The sequence below is a fragment of the Austrofundulus limnaeus genome, unplaced genomic scaffold (assembly GCF_001266775.1).
Source record: "Austrofundulus limnaeus strain Quisiro unplaced genomic scaffold, Austrofundulus_limnaeus-1.0 Scaffold0, whole genome shotgun sequence".
NCBI lineage: Eukaryota > Metazoa > Chordata > Actinopteri > Cyprinodontiformes > Rivulidae > Austrofundulus > Austrofundulus limnaeus.
In genome coordinates, this window is record NW_013952402.1 from 3,439,428 (window position 1) to 3,451,051 (window position 11,624).

General features: G+C 38.7%; 2 protein-coding genes across 2 annotated transcripts in view; both read right to left on the minus strand.

Annotated features, from left to right (window-relative positions):
• Positions 1-3,349, minus strand: part of LOC106515044 (protein scribble homolog) — a 5,113-nt gene extending 1,764 nt beyond the window's left edge. Inside the window, exons 1-6 of the mRNA XM_014005027.1 lie at positions 3,323-3,349; positions 2,656-2,847; positions 2,300-2,389; positions 1,614-1,691; positions 962-1,237; positions 761-856 (exon numbers count right to left, since the gene is read on the minus strand). Of these exons, the coding sequence (XP_013860481.1) occupies positions 761-856; positions 962-1,237; positions 1,614-1,691; positions 2,300-2,389; positions 2,656-2,847; positions 3,323-3,349 (759 nt within the window). The remainder of the gene's footprint in view (positions 1-760; positions 857-961; positions 1,238-1,613; positions 1,692-2,299; positions 2,390-2,655; positions 2,848-3,322) is intronic.
• LOC106523396 (leucine-rich repeat-containing protein 1) overlaps positions 3,333-11,624 on the minus strand; it is a 25,614-nt gene continuing 17,322 nt past the window's right edge. The window contains exons 7-14 of the mRNA XM_014016826.1: positions 11,443-11,517; positions 11,001-11,145; positions 10,731-10,849; positions 9,927-10,010; positions 8,089-8,204; positions 7,605-7,777; positions 6,525-6,667; positions 3,333-4,668 (exon numbers count right to left, since the gene is read on the minus strand). Coding sequence (XP_013872280.1) covers positions 4,510-4,668; positions 6,525-6,667; positions 7,605-7,777; positions 8,089-8,204; positions 9,927-10,010; positions 10,731-10,849; positions 11,001-11,145; positions 11,443-11,517 — 1,014 coding nt within the window. The 3' untranslated portion in view covers positions 3,333-4,509. The remainder of the gene's footprint in view (positions 4,669-6,524; positions 6,668-7,604; positions 7,778-8,088; positions 8,205-9,926; positions 10,011-10,730; positions 10,850-11,000; positions 11,146-11,442; positions 11,518-11,624) is intronic.

Consider the following 11,624-nt stretch of genomic DNA (forward strand, 5'->3'; position numbering starts at 1 on the left):
AATTAAGTGTTAACGAGCAGTTGGACAGGTGTACCTAATAAAGTGGCCGGTGAGTGTATATATATAAAACGTTTTTTGGTTTTGGTTCTTTTGGGGGGTTGGTGGTGCGCTCATTGGCAGGCCAGAATGTGGCCTGTGGGCCACCAGTTGAACAGCCCTGATGTATAATATCAGTTTTGGAAAACAGCAACTCAGGATAAAATTCCACCTACAGTCACTTTAATCGAATTATCCCACATTGGACCCAGAAAGGACATTTTCTGAAGAACCAGAGTGAGTACAGAGGCCCTTACCAGACGTTTCAGCTTGGCAATATATCTCCCAGTAATCCTCTCATACATACACGTCAATGTTAAGCTACTTTTGAGAAGAAACTATAAAAATAGATCACTATGAAGCTACGTTTTTTTAATTAGTAATACAGATGTGCAGTTCCACCATGTGTTTGCTAATTGTTGCTGCCGCTAGTGGTGGAGCTGTGTGGAGCAAAAGCTCAACTGCAGATCAAGCTCCAGGTAAAGCTTTGAGTAAACAGGCGGTGCTTTKTACCAGYWAGAGTTTAGACAGCTCTGAATGTCTAGGAGATTCAAGGATTTCTCAAACCTGTATGAATGAGTCAAAGCAWCACTCTGGGTATGTTTTTGGTTGAGGGAATGACAAAAACGTTGATTTAGCATAATACCTCCCCCTTTAAAGGAGAGCTAAGCTATTAAATTTTACGTATTTTAAATAAATGATGATGTGGACTTCATCTGCTTACTGTCATTGTATGTTTCACTCCTTGACCTGAATCCATTTTCATCACCTCAGCCTCTGGTTCTGACACGGTCCTTCTCCCATCCCTCTCCAGATCCAGCTAAAACACACAAAACCAAAGTGAAGCGAAGAGGCGTGTTGTAGAACATGATTAAAATGTAAACAGTTTGTTCTGCTCGTGCTGTGATTCACATCAAACACCCACAGAGATGTTTCCGTTGCAGGTCACTGCCTCAGCTTTCTTGGACACACACTGTCCGGCACTCTCCAGCTGGCACTGCTTGCTCCTCGGGCCTTCGGCGGTCTGCCCGCACGGCTGTTGGCCCGTCGGGTCTGGGGGGTCCTGAGCCACGCGTGGGTCACACACCTTTGGAGGTAGCGGCCTCCCCCTGAGAATTTTCAGTCTGATGCAGCTCCCGGCATTTCTGAGGGCCCTGACGGCTTCATGGTGGGTCACGCCCTGCATGCTGAGGCCGTTGACCTGGAAGGACCGGGGTCATTTAGGGTGAAGGCAACAGCATGTCTCAGAGAAACAGATGTGGGGGGGGGGGGGGGGGGGGTCACAGACACACACAGGTTGCCTACTAAAAATACAAATAGTCTAGACATTTATTTTGTTCTTCATTTCCTGTTTGTTAGGCTCAGCTTGTTGGACTCCCTGACTAAGAAAGTCTGAGTGTCCTCTGTTGGTCTTATTACGCCCCCTGCTGGAGACGAGAGAAACACCAACTAYAAATCACTAAATTTACACTGGATGTTTGTAGTTTTGTTTACCTTATAATTTATGACTAACATCTTACATTTTGCTGTCAGTGAAGCAAGGATTATATGTCTGATTWAAAAAAAAAATCGCCTACCTCCATCAATCTATCTCCAACATGGATTCCAGCTTTTTCTGATGGCCCTCCTTTTGCTACTCGGGAAATAAAAATGCCCTGAAAGAATGCAGACGAATTAGCCTCGACATAGTTCTGTTAAAGCTAGTGCATATTTGCTTAAGATAGTTTTGAGACGTTTGATAAGTTGTATCATCACCTGCCATTGACACTTTTGAAACTAACTATAATGCTTAAAGGAGACRTATCATGCTTTTAAATCCCTCTTTTTCACTAAATCATTCAGTTGAGGACTATATAAAAAGGAACTGCAGTGCTTGGGTCTGAATTCATCCTAATTGTAACTGCATATCACCCCTTTTTCTGAGGTGTGTCGCAGATCAACTCGTTTTGAGGCTGTCTCTTTAAATCCAAACAGGTGCTTCACACCCCACTTCACATATAAAGATATGAATGCAGCACCTGGAGACCTAATTCAAATTTTCTAAACTTCTAGTGACTCCAAGTACACAACAAAATGTATTTAATGGCTAAAAAACTGAATTTTGCATGTTTCCCTTAATACCATCACTTTGATTTCAAGTGGATTCTAATATTTTATATGACGAAGTCTTATTTTGTACACCATTTTTTCACAGAAATACATTAATTTCAACAAAATAAATCCCAAATGCAAAATACTTTAGTTCTGGTGCTGCTGTACTCGCCTCATCATGGTCTTTGTAAGGCAGAGAACCTTTTCCACCTGCAATGCTGATGCCCAGACGACCACTTTGACCCACCAGCTTGATCTGCAACTAAAAAAATAAAAAAARTTCTTTAACAATAAATGTAGACACATGCTCTTCTTTGGCCTGGTATGAAAAATGGGATGATTGACATGGAGTACAACCACCAGCGGATTCAAAATGGCCACAGCAGTAAAATCTGGCATGGTAGTAGCAGATATTTATCCCCAGTACATGTTCTGAGCTCTGACAGATCAGCAGGTGGTCAACTTCACAATGGTATCACTGATCAAAGGAAGTCTATAAAGCAACATGAACTTATGAACAGAACAGACCTCGTCAGCTGGTTCAGTGTTCTGCATGCTCTTCTCTACACCGACGCATCGACAGCGTGCACTCCTGTTGGCAGGAAGCATCTGAGGTCCCCTCTGCAGACGCTCCTTGTTTGCCACCCAGCTGAAATGCGGGATGGCCCTAATTTGGCTGCTGGTCCTGGGGGGCGGGTTAGTATGAGGAATTCTACGCTCCTGGAGATAGTCAGAAAACAGTCACCTGATACTGAAAATKTTGACTTCAGTCATGAAATAAACAGTCGACACTGATGAATGCATCAGCCAGGCAGCTGCCAGCGGAAGTCATAAAACTGAAAGAGATCCTGCTTCGTTTTTCACTAAATTCAACCCTTTTGTACAAAATTTTGTTCAAGTAAGAGATTCACATAATCACATTTTCAGTTATAAACCTTCAGTTACAGAAACAGGTGCAGACAGACACAAACATACATTGTTTATATTCTGCCAAAAATCATACAATTCTCACAACATGCAGCACATGCAGGGTCGTGCACTACGGACAGACAAGAAAAGTAAGGGACTTAAACTTGTTTGCCTTTTTACATTTTTGAAACAAGCTAGTTTATGTTTGAAACTACTTTAGAAATGTATATTTTATATGAAAATRCAAGAAATTAAACTGATCACAGAGCTCTAAAGGAATAATAACAAGCATGGCGTTTGGTGTTGCACCCATCTTTATTGATCAGTGGTTAAAAGGTCGTCAAATCTCAAAGCCCAGAATCAGTTTGAGACCTGTTCTTGTGCAGCTTTTTTTGTAATCAGAAAATAATTAAGAGACAAAAAATAAAAATAAAAATACAACAACAACATTTGAACCCAATTCTCTGGTTCGCTTGTTGCAGTCACTTTAAAAACAAAATACAGTTTCTCAAGTACCATGTAAAAGAATAAAATTTGAGCAGTGATAAGAAGTGCATCTGAAAGGAACAACTGTACTTTTAAACAAACCTCAATCTCCCCAAAGCTCAGATGATTACATAATACTCTGTTAAAAAAAGAAGAAAGCTTTGAAAATATAATTACAGCTGGTTTGGCATCTATTCGTAAAATAACGTAAAGCAAGGAAGCGTGGCACATATAAATAAGACAGGTTTCTTACTTCTGTATAACATTACAGTTAGGTSATTTGAGCCTAATGTGCAAGACTTAAATCCAGATTTTTATTCCTCTCGTTAAATCTACATCCAAAAATATGACTGTTTGACAAATGAGCTCCCCCACTAACAGATTAAATAAGACATTAGTGACCGTTTTGTTCAGTTTTGATTAAAAACTGAAAGTGAAGGAAGAAAGAAAACGGTTCAAAATTCTGCAAGAGATTAAAAAGAAACTTGTATACATTTTATTTACATCTGAGCTGCCAAAAAGTATAAAAGTATCAATATTCACAAAAGATTTACAATAATCTGAAGATCAGTAGGTCCAAAAACTCCTGCTTTTCTTTGCCCAAATTCTAAAAAGAAGTATTCACCCAGTGTTTTTCTTTTTCTTTTAAAAGATAAGGTAAAATATAATACATTTAAAATGGTTTATAGTGCAACTACCTAAATATTTTTTAAGAACTGCTTTAAAAAAGTAACATATCAAATATTTAAATGAGCGTTTTGTGCATATTATTGCTGTAGACTTGAAAGAGGAAGGCACTGTGGCCCTGATAGACTGAGTTTTCCACAGGACTGGAGACAGAGTAAGGTTAGAGGCGTTCCACGGTTTCATCACACGATGGGTAAAAAATATTTAAAAAAACAAAAACAAAACAAAGGGTTGCAGGGTTGTGCAGGAAAATTCGGTGAGACACAGTAGGCAAAAAAAAATAGATTTCTGAGGTAAAGGTCACACAGACGTCGTCACTCTCTCTGCAGCATTATTGACCTCGTTTTTATTGGAGTCCAGAGCTTTGGCTGCAATCAGGTCATTGCGAAGGTTCTCTACTGCTTTCTTCATGGTTTTCAGCTCGCCTGGGTGAGGGGTGGCCCGTCGGAGGAATGTTCCCTGTGTGGAGGGAACAAGCTGGGTTAGATATTCTGATTTAACACGTCAGCTCAGAAAAGATCACAGTGAAGGCATAAAAATAATAAATAAAAATAAAGTGACAACATAAAGAATGATCAGGACTGAAAATGCTTAAAGAAAAATATAGGGATGCACGATGCATCAGCAGTAACGGTCGCACAAGCAAAACTGGACCGATATTAACATTCAATACCRATTTTACACTTTTTAGCTTTGTGTTTCTGTTTCTGGAGGGGAGATTGTTGGTCAAGCAGCATCTATTTGATCGTGATAGTGATACTGATGCTGCGCAGCCARGAGTAACTGAAGTAGAGAGCCATGTCAGCGTCTGGTCATTTTTTTACAGTATTAAAAAAAAAAACACAAATGTGTTTGTGCGCATACATAAAAAAATATATTGTGGGTTTGTGTAATATTGGTAAATATCAGTTATCGGCCATAACAGAAATATTAATATCGATAYTGGCTGAAATTTTCATATCCGTGCATCCCTAGAAATAAACTTTAACGACAAATCCAAAGACATGACATGAAATCTGGGGGTTTAAGACATAATACATGTGGTCAGGAATAATTTTATTCTGTACCGTTTCAAGTCAGTTCAACATTAGGMGTTTTATTTTGATTATTACTCAAAATACACGCGTAGTTGTGAGTTTTATAAAAAAAAAATTAAAAAGGCTTGACACTGGAACATTTACGATTGTTTGAAAGCCCAGATGAGGATTTAGGTTTCGGGGACACATGCAGGTTTTGGTTCATTTTAAAACAAGGTAGAACTTGACGCCTGCCCTAGACTCGTCTGCATTTAAAGCACTGAGCATCACTTTACCCAACCTTCAGCTTTGAGCTTTGACTCCAAAATGTTTTCAGACCTYCGTTGGGCCAAGAACAATTATCATATTAATTTGAACTGAAATMAATAGCTCTGTTCAGGWGATACAGTGCACACAAGACAGTGTGACAGACGGAATTTCGCAAACACAGACAGACAACCAAAAACATCCGTATGCCTCCGGGCGAAGGAATAATAATAATGAAGGTTCAGAAATAAGCTGTGATAGCTGAATCTGAATCATCACTGTGACAACTAGGAAACTTTCAGACAGAAACATTGCGTGGCTAAGCAACATGATTTCAATCAGCAACAAAGGAATGATGGAAAATCTACTGGGATTAAAGCAGTTGACTGAAAAGTTTCTGTGCATCACAGCCATGAACATGGAGAACGACTGATGACGTTACACACACTGCCTGGCCAAAAACAAAAAAAGTCTGCTGCATCCCTCGTTTCTCAGTTCTCCATGAGTTTGGGTCATACAGTTCGATTAACCTTGCCTAAGCCATAGTGACACATTTACTTTTTAAAGGGGCAATATTATGTGTTTCTCAGGCATACATTTAAATACTATACCATAATAATGTATCATCTTTATTATCTTTTATGTCATCTTTAGCTGTTATTAAAATGCTGTTTTTATGTTTAAATAGAAAATAAACTTATCTTCTCATCACTTCCTCTTATAAATGCCTTGAAATTGGCCTCTGTCTCTTTAAGAACCTCCTTCTGCTTCTGTCCCGTACATTTCAGATTTCTCAAACATGCATGAATGAGTCAAAGCAAGGCTATGGGCATGTTTTTATGAGAGTATAACATTGTAACATGATWTAAAAYTCAAAAAAGTTGATTTTACATKATATTGCCCCTTTAAAGTTGTGAAAACACAAATWATAGATTCAAGTCTGAGACCTTAAATGTAATGAATTAGACTCCTCAACTGATGGGATATTCCCACATTAACTGGTTTCCCCTAATTTCTCCACGCTGGTCTCACCTTTGCATCATCGTCCTCATCCTCATCATCGTCTAGGAAGTGGATGGCACTGGTTCTGTTCATGGCTTTGTTGTCCCATGTGTCATCTGCCATGCCGTTCACCAAACTCTCCAGGGCTCCAAAGCGGGCGAGATTGTCAGAGCCTGGAGTTGTTGTTTTTTTTTTTAAAGAAACAAAACAGATTTTGTTTTAATTCACAAATCAAATGATCAGGACAAAATATATATACTATATTTAAAGACGAGTGAAAATTCAGCAGGTTTAAATGATGTTGCTCAGCTCAGTAACAGAGAGCTGTGATGAGTCCTGCTGCTAATAATGAGAGAGACTGAAAGTGCCAGATCACAGTTTCAAATCCCAGCTTAGTCGCAGAGGCTGACAGCAACACAGCCTTCCCCACCCCCAACCTCAGCCTCGCATCACGACCAACACTGCTTTAATATCTGCATCTCCACCACAGGAGAGGCAGCACACCACAATCCTTTCYTTCTGAAGCAGAAACAAAAACCTTTTAAAAAAATACCTAATGAGTTGCAGAAAATCACAATTAATCTGTGCACAACTCTGGATGGTGGCTCGGGAAAAAAACAGCAAGGATTTCTGCATCGGGGCAGATTTAAAGTCTGCAGTGGCATCGTGGTAGCTTTTAAATGTCAGCCGGCCAGCTGCTGCTAAGCCTCTTTACGACTCCAATCCACAGCATTTCTGAAAACCACAGCCAAGAAAGGCCTCTGGGGACGAGAGAGGGTCAGATCTATCAAAGACGGCGCAAGGCTTTGCAGGACCTCCTAATCGGCACATATTGCAGGATCAGAGGGCTGGCCGAGCAGATCATGTGATAATGCCATCAAAGCCATAAAACTCAAGAGATGACAGAGGAACTGATGAAGACTGTTCCTCAAAATGTCACAGTTATCTAACAGCCTAGAACTAAAAGGTACGCCTGCAAGTAAAAAGCACAAGTCCAAATACACACCTTTAGTCAAACAGTACACCAAAAACTATATCTGTGCTCAGTTTCTGCTTTTAATAGATTAATCACGATAATTTCTTAAGCTTCCACTCGATGGAGCTGCTTACCTTTCAAGTCCGATTCGCAGGGCTGTTGAGGCAGCAGAACGCAGGTGAGCACCTTCTCACCCGTTTCAGGATCCTGATCCGTCTGGAAGGWGAGGAGCGGCTGCGCCTGGTTTTCTGACAACCATAGGGCCTTCAGCCGCAGGGTGGTCAGCGAGAAGGGCAAGTAGGAGAGGCTAAACAGAACGGAAATCATTCATATCAACGCACCACCGTGTATAAGCACCTTCTGGGTTTTAAACATCATTTTATCTACATGTAAGGACGATGGGGAGGAAGGAAACAGATAAGCATGTTTGTGAGTCAAACACAAGGAATTGATGCGAGCGTCTTTAAAAGACAAAACTTTGAGGCAAACAAGCTCAGACAAGCCGATAGTCAAAACAACTGTGTAACTGATCCTTAGGGGACGGAAGTGTTTTACTTTTATTCACGCTACAGAGTTCTGTTTAAGTGATCCACACGTGATGCAAGTTGCACAACATACCGGTTTCCAGAAACGTCAAAGACATGAAGCTCTGTAGCTTGGGACAGCTCTGACGGTATCTTCATCAGTCGGTTTTCTCGGACGCAGAAGACATTTAGACCACTGCAGCCTCCGATCTTTGTAACAATRAAAGCACACAGCAAGGTCAGTGCCTTATTTAGAATTAAACCAGGAAATGTGCAGTCAAAATAAAAGCGTGTTTAAACRGTTTTGTTTCAATAAAAAGCAGACATAAAACAAAGGACAGAGGAGATCAGTCGTGAGCATGTGGGGGATGTGTCCCAGAGTAAGTGATCATGAGTGCAAACCAATGACATGTCAATAGGATGGGGCCGAGGGGACCTAAAATTAGGCCTAAGATCCAGGCAAAACGATTTAAGCATCAGTTATATTCCAGGAGTAACCGCTCAGATATAAATGCTAATATTTGTCATGCTTAAAGATGTTTGCTTTCTGGAATATTTTAGTTTTAAGTGAAACAATAGCAAAGGAAAACATCTGTGTTCATTAAAAGCCCAAAACGTTTCTGGCAGAAAACATGTTAAAAACAACTAATCAACAGTTAATAGAATCAATAAAGCCCTGACAACAGTCAAGTTGCTTTGCAAAGCTCAAATCAATCCTCAGGCCATTACAGTGTGATTGGTGTAATGTTCTGAAAAGCTGAGTGTAAAATTAAATTAAACAAAAATAAACTGGTTTAGTGTGGCCTTGTTATCTGGGCTAACTGTGTTAAACTGTTAGTCCTCCCTTCACACTGCAGGCTTTTGCATCTTCAGGACACAGGCGCCTTGTGTAACATTTAAAGAAGCCTTTCAGTTTCAGCTTTAAAACCGAGGGTGACTTCACTTCAACAGACAAGAGGCTGAAGAAGGACGTCACTCAAACACAATGGAGACACTCAGGACACGGCTGAAGCTGAACAACCAGGAGACTGAGCCGTGAAAGAATACGAGAAGACGACAACCATGTGCATTGTAGCGCAAAACGTGGAGTTTCATTACAGCATTGTGAGATAATTAAAAGAGCTAAATAAACATTACATTTTTTGTCTTAACAGGGTAGTGTCGCGTATTTTACAGGCACAAAGTTCAATTCTATACTACAATTAATGTTACCTTAAGTTGTTATGAAAMTGTTTTTTGTGTTTATATCAAAATAAAATAAATTTGACTTTGCATCGTAGCATATTTAAACATCTTAAAATTGGCCTCTGTTGCACTTTACAGCWAACAGAGTTATTACGGTAACTTCACTCCCACCTGCGAAGAACATGATGAAGAAACCCTTCCATCTTAGACACGAGTCATTTGGCCAATCACAACTAAGATAGACGATCTATCTTAACTATAAATGGCTAAATGATTGATGTTCCATCAAAGATCTTCTATTGTGAAGAGAGCCACCCTGTTTCTGATACGAATCCATGGGAAATTGTGCCAACTCCCATGCCTCTGATCCCCCACCAAAAAACTCTTCGGAACTAGATGATTCACTGAAGTGACCTAATTAGTTTTAAAGTTGGTGAATTTTGCTGAAAATCCACAAGTTTACAGGTATGATAATACAACCGCTTTAAAACAAACTTCTTTTAAAGCAGATAATTCATGTTTGTCATTTTGAAGAGCTGCTAYGGCTGTCACAGCTCTGTTGTCACAGACAGCAGCAAACAAATTGTTTTAAAGTAATAAATCTTGTCTTTTTTTAATCAATTAGTCCCATAAAAACTGCCAAATTATTTGATGAGAAAAGTTGAAAGAGTGTATAAAAATGCTAACTAGTTCAGCTAACTGCTTTTACTTAACTAAATTATGATGGTTGGTTTGGTAAAGGCTTACCTCTTTAGGTAAAACTGTTAGCTGGTTTCTGTCACAGTTTAGGTTCGACAGTCGCTTTAACTTCCCAATACTTCTAGGCAAGGTCTGTAACAACAAATAAACAAAAACAACGATAAGGAGGAATGTAAACATGTGCTTGATGAGGTTTCCAACACATTGGCTGTTTAATAAAAAAGGCACATAAGTTTTCTATTTTCTTATTTGTCTCTTCATGTATTTTATTAAAGTTTAGACTCACTAAGCATTTTGTCCTATTGATCAGTTATCCATAAAAGAACAACATAGTATAACAAATCGTTCATGTTTCAGTTTGATGCAGTGCTCTCATGCACTGTGTTAGTCACACATCACTACACAAAACAAAAAGCCAATAGACCACTCACAGTGGCCATGACTGCAAGGTTTTCTGGTGCACTGCAGTTATCAGAGCCTCTGTGCATTTGGTACAATTTCACTGAAATAAGGAACGGATTCTTTAATATAGTATCTGATAAAATTACTTTTACATGTCTAAATTTAAAATGTTGCTTAACTAATATTTTATCATTAAAAAGCAAACCTTTTGTGCATTTTAACAAGTAAAAATGCTTTTTTATAGCTAGATTTAGTGAAATAATAAAGCCCTGAGTTCACATTAAGAAAATATACATTATTCTTTCAATTCAGATGGGGTGAAATGAGCACCAGAAAAGTGTGGTGATCTGAATGTGCCACCACTTTTTATTCAAGTTTAAAATTAATCATTTCACTTCAGCATTTTAACATATTTAAAATTAAAAAAAGAAAGAAAGAAGAAAAACAAACCTGTAGTTGGTTTTCTGTGAGCACAAGTTCTGTAAGACTTTCACAGTTGCCAATGCTTTCTGGGAGATATGTTATTCTATTCTGGTCAGCTTTTAGAATAGAAAGTTTTTGTAGTTTTCCTGCAGAGACCAAAATATGTTTTATATGTGCGTAAAGGACAAAAACGGTGTGAACTTTACTTAGCAGGATAGCAGGCAATGTTTGATTAATAAGACGTATTAACAAATAGAAATATTTACTTAATAAATAGCAAAAACAAGCATGTTTTACCTATGCTTTCTGGAAGAACTTCAATGACATTCTGAGAGACTAGCAGGTCTGTGAGTGACACCAGGCCACCCAGCTCCTCTGGAAGATACTCCAGGACATTTTCTGATACATCCAGACACAACAGGCTTCTAATATTGCCCATCTCCTAAAGGTTAGAGCAAAAACAGGCGAAGAGGAAATGCATGTTAAATACAGACAAACCCAAATGTGTCAAAGCAGAGTGTTCTGATGTCTGTGCATTCATCACATTTTGACCTGGGAAACCTAGAGACACTCTTAACACAAATATATGTAAATTTACAGTCAGGTGACACATTTAATGAGCATTTTTTACCAATTTCACAAAAAAAATAAAATAAACCAATATCGACAAAAAAAGGCTGTATATTTACAGGAGATATAGGAATATCAACTACATACATTAAATGTGTAAGAAACTTACTGCAGGTATTTCTTTTAAGTGGTTTCCATCCAGCCACAAATCCTTTAAGCTGATCAGACAACCTATTGATTCAGGCTAAGTAAGAGAAGAAAATGTGAAAATTACCAGATAACCATAATCATTAGAAATTATTTTTTTTATTATTATTACAAAACAAAACATAGCAAGTCAATATATTAATC